General features: G+C 42.4%; 1 protein-coding gene across 3 annotated transcripts; it reads right to left on the bottom strand.

Annotated features, from left to right (window-relative positions):
* Positions 1–1,936: 1,936 nt before the first annotated feature.
* On the bottom strand, positions 1,937–13,957 carry LOC117526454 (caspase-6-like). 3 transcript variants are annotated; one of them, XM_034188528.1, is made up of 8 exons: positions 13,885–13,957; positions 13,598–13,639; positions 9,713–9,755; positions 9,464–9,616; positions 9,219–9,295; positions 3,910–4,085; positions 3,623–3,770; positions 1,937–2,776 (listed from the first exon to the last, which is right to left on the bottom strand). In XM_034188528.1, exons 1-8 carry the CDS (start codon positions 13,913–13,915, stop codon positions 2,541–2,543), a joined length of 906 nt encoding a protein of 301 aa, XP_034044419.1. In that variant the 5' UTR covers positions 13,916–13,957; the 3' UTR covers positions 1,937–2,540. The 3 variants fall into 3 exon arrangements, with proteins under 3 accessions (XP_034044419.1, XP_034044421.1, XP_034044422.1); XM_034188530.1 differs by having other exon boundaries at positions 9,464–9,613; XM_034188531.1 differs by having other exon boundaries at positions 9,464–9,613; positions 13,598–13,732; positions 13,885–13,944.
* Between the last annotated feature and the right edge of the window lie 873 nt (positions 13,958–14,830).

The following is a 14,830-nucleotide window of genomic DNA, read 5'->3' as shown; positions in this document are numbered from 1 at the left end:
TTTCCCTCAATATGTTCACAAACCAGTCTAAATCTGTGATAGTGAGCACTTCTCCTTTGCTGAGCTAATCCATCCCACCTCACAGGTGTGCCATATCAAGATGCTGATTAGACACCATGATTAGTGCACAGGTGTGCCTTAGACTGCCCACAATAAAAGGCCACTCTGAAAGGTGCAGTTTTATCACACAGCACAATGCCACAGATGTCGCAAGATTTGAGGGAGCGTGCAATTGGCATGCTGACAGCAGGAATGTCAACCAGAGCCTGTTGCTCGTGTATTGAATGTTCATTTCTCTACCATAAGCCGTCTCCAAAGGCGTTTCAGAGAATTTGGCAGTACATCCAACCAGCCTCACAACCGCAGACCACGTGTAACCACACCAGCCCAGGCCTCCACATCCAGCATGTTCACCTCCAAGATCGTCTGAGACCAGCCACTCGGACAGCTGCTGAAACAATCGGTTTGCATAACCAAAGAATTTCTGCACAAACTGTCAGAACCGTCTCAGGGAAGCTCATCTGCATGCTCTGCGTCCTCATCGGGGTCTCGACCTGACTCCAGTTCGTCGTCGCAACGTCGCGCAGCCATTGAAGAGGAGTGGGACCAACATTCCACAGGCCACAATTGACAACCTGATCAACTCTATGCGAAGGAGATGTGTTGCACTGCATGAGGCAAATGGTGGTCACACCAGATACTGACTGGTATCCTCCCCCCAATAAAACAAAACTGCACCTTTCAGAGTGGCCTTTTATTGTGGGCAGTCTAAGGCTCACCTGTGCACTAATCATGGTGTCTAATCAGCATCTTGATATGGCACACCTGTGAGGTGGGATGGATTATCTCAGCAAAGGAGAAGTGCTCACTATCACAGATTTAGACTGGTTTGTGAACAATATTTGAGGGAAATGGTGATATTGTCTATGTGGAAAAAGTTTTAGATCTTTGAGTTCATCTCATACAAAATGGGAGCAAAACCAAAAGTGTTGCGTTTATATTTTTGTTGAGTATATATATACACAGATTAAAATCATGACATGTTGGCTAACTGTCATGTTCACTAGCTGCAGGTAACAAGGAAGACTTCAGCATTCTAAGGAGGGATGCCTTATTATACAAAGCAACTGAAACATCAGGTTTTCAAGTTTACAGTTTCCTTGCCCTGCAACCTGATCTTGGATAAGCAGTTGAAGATGAGTGTGTGTTTCCTTGCTTTCCTAAGAATATAAGACTATTGCCGTTGAAGACACCCACTAATGAAATCATCTTAAAATGATTAAAATGTGCCTCAAGGCTTTAAAAAGGGCTAACAAGGAATGCAGATTAAAATCCTTTAGTTTCAACATAATTCAGTGAGAGTTCAGATGGCATGCACCTCTACAGAATGTGTATAAAATACAGTATGACGGTACAGTAAACCTAATCGCAGCAGTATATAAATATCAAATTTGTAGTTTCATTGATACTGGAATTTTGATGCCAATAACAAAAAATGTTTAAACTCTGATGACCATATTGTCACCCTAATACATTTGTGTAACATCAAGTTAAGCAGGAATTTAAACTGGCCTATTTTCAGATGTTTTTGTGCTAAACCTTTCACTCTGGGCAAAAAGGAGTTTTAAATGTATGTCGTTTGAATGTCAACTGCCTCAGGCTAAACAGCTATACAATGTAAACCTACAGGACAGAGTAAAAAATGTAATCTGAGCTACAGGAGCACAGTGTTGTCTTACAGCAAAATGGAATTTCTGTCCCTGACTATCATATGTATTAATGTACAGTCACCCCCCCCCCCCCCCCCTTCAGTTTATAAAATCTGTATACACTGCTCAAAATAATTAGAGAAACACTGTGTTCCCCTAATATTTTGAACAGTATATTAAGGTACACATTATGCACAAGATCTAATGCTACCAATCTCCCCCCCCCCCCCCCCCCCCCTTTGCCTGCTCTTGTTTGCTTGGGGTCACCACTGTGTATCCAGCATCACAAAAACTTTAATACATGAAAAAAAAAATTTTAGTAGATGCTAATTGGCAGAAGGGAATGCCCAGACACTGAATCCCAAATTGGAGCTGAAAATATTAATTTAAAGACTGTCCCAATGAAAAATGTGTAAATGTTGATTGGTAGTTGCATTTGGCCAATCCCAATCAACAATATAAGGAGGGTGCGCACCTATGGTACAAATGCAAACACACAAAAAGTGGTGTTCCTTGAAATCCTCGAGTGGGTCTCTCTCAGAGACCCACTCAAGGATTCACATGTCCCAACAATAAAAAACTGTTTTTTCTTGAAGATACTTGGTAAAGTAAATAAAATTCTGGTGTCTACTTACATGACATTCCACAAGTCAACTGTGTTTGGACTCCCTCACTAATAAGTAGATAAACGTTCCTGTTATTTCAGAATTATTTATGATTCCTGTAGTGTTGTGTATATAGTAGAGAATTGACATTTCTTTGGAAGTGTGTAGTCACTAGACCCCGCCTACCCCTTCCTTTGGTATTCTAAAACCAGCTGACATCTTTCAATTACTTTTTTGGCCGGAAGTAGAGTTTCTTAGTGAGCATGGAAGCGAAGCAGGGTATCTGCTTCTTCCCGATGGCAGCTTGGCTGCTGCTGCATGCAACGCTCCTCATCGACACTTTCCTGTTGACGAGTGTAAGCAACTCCGTGAATTCCAGAGAATGCCCAAACTTCTGAAGAAGCTGACAGAGATCCTGGATATACCAGGAGCCATTGACTGTATCTCGGTGGGAATAGTAACCTGAAACCAAAATGGAAAATGGAACAAGAAACTTGGAGTTTAATAACTGCATATTCTGTGATGCAGATTTACTTCTACACCTTCAATACAGACAGCATTATGAAGTATAGTAGGGGAAACTGGGGCACAGTGAATCAGTAGCTATATCTGCAAAACTACATATATTTGCAGCAGTTATGCTATATTTTTATGCATAAAGACATCCCCCTTATAAATTAGTGTTTCGTTTTTGGATAAATTAAGGATAAAACTAAGTGGCAGGTGAAGTAAATTTTGTGGATGTCGAGTGTCTTTGTATTTATTTCTCACAGCAGAGGAAGACTACCCCGTCCAACTGATGAGCATGTGTTATGTCTTCTCCAGACTCAGCTATTTGATAACATGACTCGTGTGTCACATGCACCCGCGCCACAGTGAATCAGTCTAGAAAGTGATTGACTAAGCCCCAGTATCAAGAAGGTGACAAATATTACTTGAAGCTTATACATTTATCTTTCCATTAATTATTATTAGCATATATTTAATAATTTTGAAGAAATTTTTATAACCATGTGGTTTTTCATTTTATTCTAAGTTGATTCACTGTGCCCCAGACACTAATTCACTGTGCCCCATGAATTAGTGGCTGGGGCACAGTCAATCCAAAATTTTAAAATCAATTTTAAACACCTGTAAGTTACACTTGGGGAGAAATAAATAACACAGCCTTATAAAAAATAACTTGCTGTATTAAATCCACAGTAGAATGACCTAAACTTATGCATACTGTTTATGCTGCCACAAAACACTGCTGATGCACTGTGCCCCGACGTCCCCTATCCCTGAACTACAAGTATCCCAGCTCACCTTCAGCCACAGAGTAGCACATGAGAAAATCAGCTCCAGCAGGAAGGGTGTGCATGACCCCGTAGTCCACCATGTCAATCATCTTCGGCTCACTGTCTACGTTGTCACAGTAGAACACCGGCTCATCGTGCTTTTCGCCACGGCATGCCTGGTGATGGACACAACCACATTCTTTAAAACAAAACAAACAAAAAAAAAAACCAGAACTGACCTGGAATCATGTGGTGCAAAAAAAAAGGTGAGTGTTTCTGCTCTAATCTGAACATTTTCACTAGAAATGCTTAAACCTGTAATATAAAGATCTTCGGCTTTCCCACGAGGGTCTTGCACTTGTCTCCTTTGAAGAGTGACATGATGTGCTCCACGCTGATCTTACCGTCGTAGACATAAACATGATCGGAGTCACCGTGGCTCAGGAAGATGAGCACAAAGCAGTCTGCATCTGAGTGGTTGGCCTCTGCAGCTAGTGGGAGATCAAATTTGTTAAACTTGCTCCTGGACGTACTGCAGCATGTCTGTATGTTATTTCTTGATAAGGAAGAGAAAGCAAGTAGAACCAGAAATGTTAGTAATGGTGTTAATGAGGGATGAGCTGAAATTAGACTGGAGACTGAATTTTGGTCATTTGTTAAATTAGGTCAAGAGTGTCAATGTTCCCCAGTTTTAAAAGAATGGTTCAGGTTTCTCCACAACAGCTCAAGCCTGATGCCTCCAAGAAAGCCTTTTACTGCATTTGCTCTTTTGAGTGTAGACAGCATTAAAATGATGTGGCCTCAAGGACAACTTCGTGGAAGAGGACAGATGGTGCAGATTGTAAGAGTTTTAATTTACTGTGTTGGACTTGAGACCAGAGGATCCTCGGTTCAAACCCCAGACTGACCACAAAATCATAAAGGGCCCTTGGGCAAGGTCTACAAATTGCTCCCAGTGTGTAGTGAGCACCTTGTATGGCAGCTCCCTGACATCGGTGTGCAAGTGTGTTTGTGTGAATGTGAGGCATCACTGTAAAGTGCTTTGGAGCATCTGATGCAGATGGAAAAGCACTATATAAATGCAGTCCATTTACCATTTATTTACTGCTCTTTTGTGCCGCGTAGCCATGCATCCTTGTTACCAACATCTACAAGGATAGCTTAGTAGCGGCACCACTCTATAAAGCAACATGCATAAAAACACCATAGCAATATTTCTGCAGACAGCGGTAAGCCAGTGCTGCAACACAAAAATTTCCGATTGAACTTTCCTACTCATAATTGGAAATTTATTATGCCAGAGTGCAATTACAACACACAAACTAAAATTTGGCTGGTGGCGCCGTTTCATGTTTTAGTTGTGTTAATTCCTGATACTTTATATAAACAAGCGACGGCCATGCCAGTGCACCTACATGGACTGTAGCCTTGAACATCTTGGAAAAAGTTCCTGATGTAATGAGCCCATTCAGCACATGACATCTTCCATTAGGTATGGACTCTGGAACAATTTTCATAACACAGTTGTTGCTCAGATTTCAAAATGCTGAACGGTGGTTTTATTATCTCCTGTATACAGTGGGGCAAAAAAGTATTTAGTCAGTTCCTGATTGTGCAAGTTCTCCTACTTACAAAGATGAGAGAGGTTTGTAATTTTCAACATAGGTACACTTCAACTGTGAGAGACAAAATGAGGAAAAAAAAAATCCAGGAAATCACATTGTAGGATTTTTAAAGAATTTATTTGTAAATTATGGTGGAAAATAAGTATTTGGTCAATAACAAAAGTTCAACTCAATACTTTGTAACATAATCTTTGCTGGCAATGACAGAGGTCAAACATTTCCTGTAAGTTTTTACCAGGTTTGCACACACTGTAGCTGGTATTTTGGCCCATTCCTCCACGCCGATCTCCTCTAGAGCAGTGATGTTTTGGGACTGTCTCTGGGCAACATGGACTTTCAACTCCCTCAACATATTTTCTATGGGGTTGAGGGCTGGAGACTGGCTTGGCCACTCCATGACCTTGAAATGCTTTTTACGGAGCCACTCCTTCGTTGTCCGAGCGGTGTGTTTGGAATCATTGTCATGCTGGAAGACCCAGGCACGTTGCATCTTCAATACTCTCACTGATGGAAGGAGGTTTTGTCTTAACATCTCATGATACATGGCCAAGTTCATTCTTCCCTTAACACAGATCAGCTGTCCTGTTCCCTTTGCAGAAAAACAGCCCCAAAGCACGATGTTTCCACCCCCATGCTTCACAGTAGGTATGGTGTTCCTGGAATGCAACTCAGCATTCTTCTTCCTCCAAACACGATGAGTTGAGTTTTTACCAAAATGTTCTATTTTGGTTTCATCTGACCACATGATATTCTCCCTTCTGGATCATCCATATGCTCCCTGGCAAACTTCAGACAGGCCTGGACATGTACTGGCTTAAGCAGGAGGACACGCCTGGCACTGCAGGATTTGAGTCCCTCTCTGCGTAGTGTGTAGCCTTTGTTACTTTGGTCCCAGCTCTCTGCAGGTCCTTCATCAGGTCCCTCTGTGTAGTTCTGGGATTTTTGTTCACCATTCTCATGATCATTTTGACTCCACGGGATGACATCTTGCGTGGAGCCCCAGATCAAGGGAGATTATCAACGGCCTTGTATGTTTTCTATTTTCTTACAATTGCTCCCACTGTTGATTTATTCACACCAACCTGCTTGACTATTGTAGATTCACTCTTCCCAGCCTGGTGCAGGTCTACAATTTTCTTCCTGGTGTCCTTCAACAGCTCTTTGGTCTTAGCCATGGTTGAGTTTGGAGTCTGACTGTTTGAGGCTGTGGACAGGTGTCTTTTATACAGATAATGAATTCCAACATATACCATTAATACAGGTAACAGGTGGAGGACAGAAGAGCTTCTTAAAGAAGAAGTTACAGGTCTGTGAGAGCCAGAAATCTTGCTTGTTTGTGGTTGACCAAATACTTATTTTCCACCATAATTTACAAATAAATTCTTTAAAAATCCTACAATATGATTTTCTGGATTTTTTTTCTCATTTTGTCTCTCATAGTTGAAGTGTACCTATGATGGACTATGTGCACACTTAGTGCACATGACACAGGAATCGTGTGCAAACCGTGTAATGTCGTACCTGCCTCCAACGCCTCGTACACCTGTTGCTACAACTATTTGCGCACACAAGCACCTGAAAGACAAAGTGTGCGCTGTGTGAACCCATCGCACCCTCTCGTGGCAGGTGCCGGCCAAATTCCAGGTGACACGCATGAACATCTATCACTGTTCGCATAGCACTAGGAAAATGTGCGGCCAGTCGCACTCTTGGCACGATAACAGGCTGCAGACAATCACTTTCGTACTCGCAGAGAAATTTGTCTAAGTCCCACCTGAGTGGAGCTTTGGTGCGTGCGCTGAGATGACAGGAGGTGTGTCCTCCGACTGAAACGGCTGCAGAAATTTGTGGATCTGGACATCCCAGCTGGACACCACGTACTGTGTTTGGACGGGCATGGACAAACAACTGCCCACTGTTACGTGTGTGTTTGCTGTGCTCCCAGGTTGAAACAGACCATCAGATAACAACATGCAGCAGGTGAGCTCACCGTGACGTCACCCATGTGAGCTCTGTTCCACATAACGCGGTGTCCTGTGGCACGTTGTCTACAAGACGCATGCGGCTGGTTGGAGATGTACCAACAGATGTGGACATGAATGAGACAAGCAAACTGCTTCTCATTCATGTCATTTCATGACTGTATGTCTGTGACCATGGGTCATTTACAGAGGAACAGATGGATCATATTTGTATTGTTCGCTTGATAAATGCAGTGTTTTTATATGGTGTGCGATTTGAATTTTTTTTTAATACTTCCATGTCCTTCCTGATATAAGGCAGATTCCCACAGCGTTCAAAGTTCAAATAACAGCTCCGTAACTCAGTGGTAATTCTGCGTTTACACATAACGACGACAAGTCACGAATGCCACGAAGTACACATTCTTGGCCGCTGATCACGAATGTGATTATTCGGGGCAGAGGCGTCAAGTGTCCTCAGGAACTGCTGCAACCTGTTACGACACGTTACGATTAATGGCATGTGTTGCTGGAGAATTATCAGGAACCATTACGCACGGTCAAGAATAGTGTTCCGTACTGTTGCGCGCTACAGCGCGTAACAGCGCATCGTTAAGTTCTGTCACGATGTGAACGAGATGAATTGTCCCCCCACACACACACACACACACCCATATTCATCCAACTGAATTCAGATCGCTCCAGTTTTTCAGAAGAACTTTGTGACTGCATGTGTAGTTGGGCTCTGTGCCATGGAGTGGCGCAGAGAGGAGGAGGAGGACAGAGCCAGATGTGTGGCTTCATGCGGGTCTCGTCTCGTGCATTTTCCCAAACATCAGGCACATGCAGCAGGTGGAACACCTGCAGGAGCGCGCTGAAGAGCACTGAAATTAGTCTTTTAGCTGACTTGGTGTCAGCAATCAAACTGAATGCGATGCAGCAGGGTTTAATTGTGCGCACGCTTCTTCCTCCGCCGGACTGGAGGAGGTGCAGAGATATCTGGCTGCACGTGAGTCTCCTCTCGCTCCCCTGGTTCCTCTGGCTCAGATTTGTTCTCCCGCTCATCAGTTACAACAGCAGGTGGAACACCTGCAGTAGCGTCCTGAGGAGCTTCAGCAGGAACTGTGGAACGACACTTGGAGCCGAGTTTAATTGTGCGCACGTGACAGAAAACTGATTCGTCGTGGCGCGCAGTGAAATGTGACCCCACGTTACAAGTCGTGTCAAAACTTGACAGTTTCCGTGTCACTTCGTAATAACGCGTGACAGTTTGGGCTCCAAGAACCATCACAGGAACCACTACGAATGTTGTCACGTTCTATTGAGGATCACTACGCTCAGTTGCGACCTCCACGACGTGAGACGAAATGAGGGTGGTGTGTGACATTCGTTGAAGATTTTTTGACAGGCAAAAACATGCTCCACGAATATCAAGAATATCACACACCAACACGCACTATTAAGAAACCTATTCAAATGCGTTAAGTCACATTAAGAATGTCAGGAATGTGTCACGAATGACAGAAAAATGACATTCGTAACGCATTTTGCTTATGTGTAAACGCACCTTAAAGTCGCTGACTGGCAAACAGAGGTTTTGGATGGTGCGGGTTCACGTCAGGGGGGGGTGGTGGGTTTTTTGTTGTTGTTTGTTTTTTTCCTTTCACATAAGCGGCGCGATGTGGTACCACAGGTACCAGCTGTTTTTTTTAATATTTCCTCCACATAAATGGTGTGATGTGCTGCACCTTGCACTGTGTGTTCCTGCCTTGCCCAAAAGACACCGGTGCATGCATGAACTATTGCACCAGTTTCGTGCACACCTGCCCGTTGGTGCGATGTTTCTTGGTGTGCTCATTTCGAACTCTTTTGCCGTTTTCATCCAAGCGTCGTCCAAACTTCACACTATGTGTGAAGGGGCCCTAAGTAACGACAAACCCATTCCAACAGTACCTTTGTCAAGGACCAAGTATTTACAAACCAAACTATATTCACTTATGTTTGTTGCTGATAATTATATGAGAACAGACCTACTTACCTTTACTAATTTTGTCCAAGACTTCCTCTTGTTTATAGTTGTTATATGTCTTTACTTCAAAATTTAGGTCCATAAACCTAAAACAAGGCAAAAATACTTTCAACATTTAAATAAGAAAAATCTAAAGTCAACCACACAAGAACAAATAGATTACAGGTACAGGAAATTATTATGGAATTTCAAAACACTGAATGAAGTGGCATTTGTTCTGCTACAGCTTAGTGCCGAGTGAGCTTTATTCACACCTTTTTTCCAAGTTGTAACAGTCGATATTGGTTCCATATCTGTCATTCATGCCCAGACGCCAAAAGAATCTCTCCTGATTAAAAATGATGGCGAGGCCTCGACGTTTGTTGGTCATCTTATACTCCTCTGCTGGATCCAGAGACAAAGAGCTACTTGAAAGAGAAACCAGCAAACAGACAAAACAGTATTATTTTGTGGAGTAAAGGCAACTGAGAGAATATCAGGTGAATCTTGGACAAATAGCTCACTGTCCGATTACAGCATCCGGCTCTGTCAGATCCTCAACGCATTCTGCAAAATAAAACATAATGGATGAGAACCAATATATAGCATAAATTACCAAGAACACATTAACACATGTAGCTTTACAGCTGTGTTTAATTGTTAAACACAAAATATAGAAATTAGGGAATAAACCCTTGTGTCTGATGAATTGCAGACATTAATGCTGGATTTTACGGTCGCAAACTGAGTTTTAATCCAATTCCATCGTTTGCACAGTTTGTTTCTGTAAGTAATTCGATCTGGATCCATGTTTTCAGTGAAAGGCCGCTTCACCATTGAAGGCTACATCTAAACCCGCAGATGAGAAAACTGTTCCGCAGACCATAGTTTTAGGGAAATGTTGCTAGATTCGTGGTCCCTAATCACCAAATAATCAGTGTTAGTATTGTATTTATTGGTTATCACAGCAGTAATTGCAATATTTACATCCACATCAATACTTTCATGTGACAGATTAAATTCACCCATTTTGGCAATGTCGTCACTCCACCAGTTTCTCTCACGCTCAGCTGACAGGTCCATTGACATCTGTTGAGCAACGTGGTCAATGCACGGAGTAAGACATCAAATGTGAAACGGTAAAATATTTTGCCACCATCAACGCTATATTTCATGGTCGCAAATCTAACATGATTAACCAATCAGATCTGCGGAACAAATGTAATTGGATGAGAATACTACTTTAAAAAAAGGAAAAAAAAAAGGATGACTGGACTTTCCCTTTTGTTGAACAGTACAACTATAGATACAATGCTCTGACGTCAAGAAGTCACTTTTCCACAAGCCTGTCTTGTTTTCATGCAGCCCTGTATGTCAGTTGAAGAAAAAAAATTCAAAAGGTTGCTAAGCAACAGAGGCCAAAGGTGACAGTCACACACTAGCGGCTAAAAGTAGTAGCTGTATGGAAGTTTGTACTCTATTTCAAAAATCAAAGGTCAAGGAACGTGCGCTGGTACCGCATGTCTCCGCATCACACCACAAAACCACCCTGAGTCCTGGATGGCAACCACCCAGGCAGACAACTGTTACAACCCCACCTCTGAAAATCAACTATCCTTTGCCGCAGTCAGGTGAAACACGGGCGTGTCTTTGGCCTTCTCCCATTGATAGGGTCCTCAATACAGAGATCTGCGCTGGGTCAACAAACTACATGGCCAAAATGTCAAAGCTAATTTTACCTCACAACGCAAGTGAAACACTAAACCTTTGTCTCCCTTAGACTGAGACAATTTCATTTGAACAATACAAAGGAATCCTGCGAAGAGACAAAACGTAGTGCCAAAAACATCCTATCATGTCCCTTCAGCTGCTCCCTTGTTTTGTACTCGGGGTCGCCACAGCAAATCCAAGGTGGATCTGCATGTTGAATTGGCACAAACTGGTTAAAGTCCAAATCTCACAACCGTACAGTACCACCAGGGGCATCATTTATTGCCACTGTGCATACACAAATTGGGACTGAAAATATGTGCACAACAATATTACTGCATACATTCTGATGTATTAAAAAAAGGACTACTAAATATTTGCATATGTACACAAACTGTGACCCATGCACATGAACATCTTGGAAAGGGTTAAAATGCAAGTGGCAGCATTATTACACACAAAATGGTGTCATGGGCATATGAGTCATAACACGTGCATTACATTCCACATGTAATTGTCATGTCAGGTTATTCATTTTTGCCTTACAGATAGCCTGCCTGGAGCATTTGCATCTAAGCTCTATTGTTTTAAATTAACCAAGTTTGCAGCTGCACCGATGGAACTAGGTCTTTGTTTTTTGTTTTTTAAGTGAAACTGTTCACAGTTTTCCCATGAAAACTCTCGCTAAGAATGAATGTTATCAGAGTATGGAGTGAGGGGTCCCTTCTCAGGACCATCCAATCTCTGTACTCGCACAGCGAGAGCTGTGTTTGGGTGCTCAGCAGTAAGTCGGACTCGTTTCTAGTCCAGGTTGGCCTCCACCAGGGCTGCGTCTTGTCACCAGTCCGGTTTGTGATATTCATGGACAGGATATCGAGGCGCAGTTGGGGGGAGGCAGGTTTCCAGTTTGGTGGGCTCAGGGTCTCATCACTGCTTTTTGCAGATGATGTTGTCCTGTTGGCTTCATCGGCCGGTGACCCCCAACACTCACTGGATCAGTTTGCAGCCGAATATGAAGTGGCTGGGATGAGGATCAGCACCTCTAAATCTGAGGCCATGGTTTTCAGCAGGAAACCGTTGGATTGCCTACTCCTGGTAGGGAATACGGCCTTGCCCCAAGTGAAGGAGTTCAAGTACCTCGGGGTCTTGTTCACGAGTGAGGGGACGATGGAGCGCAAGATTGGCCGGAGAATCGGCGCAGCAGGGGTAATATTGCATTCGCTCTACCATACTGCTGTGACGAAAAGGGAGCTGACCCAAAAGATGAAGCTCTCGATCTACTGGTCAATCTTCGTTCCTACTCTCACCTATGGTCATGAGTATTGGGTCATGACCGAAAGAACTGGATCGCGGGTACAAGTGGCCGAAATGGGCTTCCTCAGGAGGGTGGCTGGTGTCTCCCATAGAGATAGGCCGAGAAGTTCGGTCATCCGTGTGGAGCTCAGAGTAGAGTTGCTGCTCCTTTACGTTGAAAGGAGCCAGCTGAGGTGGTTCGGGCATCTGGTAAGGAAGCCTCCTGGGTGCCTCCCTAGGGAGGTATTCCAGGCACGTCCATCTGGGAGGAGACCCCGGGGAAGACCCAGGATTAGGTGCAGAGATTATATCTCCACACTGGACTGGGAACGTCTCAGGATCCCCCAGTCAGAGGTGGTCAATGTGGCGTGGGAAAGGGAACTCTGGGGTCCCCTGCTGGAGCTGTTGCCCCCGCAACCCAAACCCGGAAAAATGGTTGAAGATGAGTGATGAATGAGTGAGTATTCATCATGCAGAAGGGGGAAGAATTAAACAATCTGATTGCCACAGGTACCTCCTGTGGTGTTCTGTGGTGCACCTCGGTGGTCTCAGTCTATGACTGAGGGTGCTCTGACAGGGGGTGGGTGGTACTGTCCAGGATGCTGCACGGTTTCCTCAACATCCTCCTCTCTGACACCTCCACCACAGACTCCAGCTCAACCTTCAGGACACAGCCAACTCTCCTGATGAGCTTGATTTTATGATGTACTAAGTAACATGCACATGCATATTTCTAATTTTATAGTTATATAGTTTTGTTTGTGTTTTGGCAGTTTTTGAACAGATTTTGGGCTGGAAATAATCAGCTGTATCTGACAATGCTGCTGATAATCATGTTTGAGTACTATTAGCAGAACATGGACAAGTTTGAGAATTTTTATTTAAGATGCATGATGGATGTCATTTTTAATAACTGCAATGCAAAGGTGATTTGTCACTATTTTGTTATGTTCAATAAGAAGTTATATATATATATATATATATATATATATATATATATATATATATATATATATTACAATGTTTAAATAGAAAATAAACACAGACTAATAAATGTATTTCTGTGCCAATGCCAGAAGTTGCCTATTTGACACATTTTTCAAGCCTCTTTGGCTTCATTGGTTTTCAAGGGCATGGCTTCTTGTAATCTTATCACAACTGGCAACACTATTAGACGTTTATGGGCCCATATGAACAAGGAGAAAACATGATTAAACTCGTCTTAGCTGCTGCCCTTTTGACCTCACAGAAAGTCAAGCGAAGGTCAAGCGTGGTTTAATTCTCCCATTTCACTTTTGATATGACTTAAGCTTTTTCTTTCCCTGAGAAACAAAATAAAATCAGCAGAATATACTGATTGTAATAAGTCTTTAAAAAAATAGCATGTTGTGCTAAATGTGACTCACCTGCTCTGTTTGTGGCTGTAATGTTGTCTGTGGAAACGATTCCTGGCAAAAATGTGCACAAACATTAGTTTCGAACACAGAAACATGTTTTAACTTGTAAACCTCTTTCACACTGATACCAGTTCAGTCACCTTCCTGAGTAACGACAAAAAAAGGTGTGTCAGGTCAGTCCCGATTTAAAACACCGACTTTTATAGTAAACTTTTAAAAAAAATTAACCCAAACACGAACCAACTTATAACTTCGCTTTTTTTTATGTTCTATTAAAAAGTCATATTAAAAGTTACCTCCAGGTTTCTGCTGTTTTGCTTCAGACATGGTCAGATTTCTGGTTCGCGAGAAAATAAAATGAATTTTGCTTCGTCAAACCAACGCAGATAGCTCCGCCCCCGACGAACAATTGGCCAAATGTGACAAAGACAGAATATGATTGGTCCTTACACCTGTTTGTCAAACCTCAACTTCCAGGATTTCCGTATTTACCACATCTACCTGTAGTTTCTAGATTTTTAAATGAAATATTTCGGTCTAAAATAACTGATTAAATAACTAAACAACTGATTACTTCGGTTAAACATATTTATTACGAAAAAATTCCATGTTTTTTTTTTTTTAACATGAATAGCTGATAGTCAAAAAGTTAAGCAAAAGGTGACAAATCTCAGATTTTTAAATGAGTTTTTTAAAAAAATGTCTGGTGTCACAATATAATTTGTCCAGAGTTGCTTCTGTTGTATATTTGTAAATTATCTCAAAGGGCATCCGTGGTGTTTGTTTTGGCCTTCATTCCTGATAGGATTAATAAATGGAATAGTTTTGACAGGGTTGAATGCTTGGTCTCCAAAGTAAAGGTCAAACAAGATCAGCATCCACTGGATTCTATGACATGTGACATGTATTAGCCCATAATGTGGCAACTAAGCATGACATGGTGCAAACTATCCCTTTTTAAAACCCCGTTAACTCAACCAATATGCACCACTTTTTCAAAATGGCAGCAACTTTAACTTTTGACCCCTGCACAAACTGAAATTGACCTTTGTCACCATTCTTGCAGTTTTTACTCCATAGAATTCAGTCATAGATAGTCCAAACTATACCTTTTAAGGAATCTTTATGTTCAGACAAATAACGTGGTATAGGTTTCAATATGACTGGAGCTTTTTTTTGGCCCCTGTGTAATTCTTCAATTGACCCCTAAGGGGCCACCTAAAGAAAATTCAAGTGGCCAGT

Source organism: Thalassophryne amazonica, chromosome 15 (assembly GCF_902500255.1).
Source record: "Thalassophryne amazonica chromosome 15, fThaAma1.1, whole genome shotgun sequence".
In the NCBI taxonomy this organism is placed as follows: domain Eukaryota; kingdom Metazoa; phylum Chordata; class Actinopteri; order Batrachoidiformes; family Batrachoididae; genus Thalassophryne; species Thalassophryne amazonica.
The sequence above is the reverse complement of the archived record's forward strand: the minus strand, read 5'-3'. Positions and strand labels throughout refer to the sequence as shown.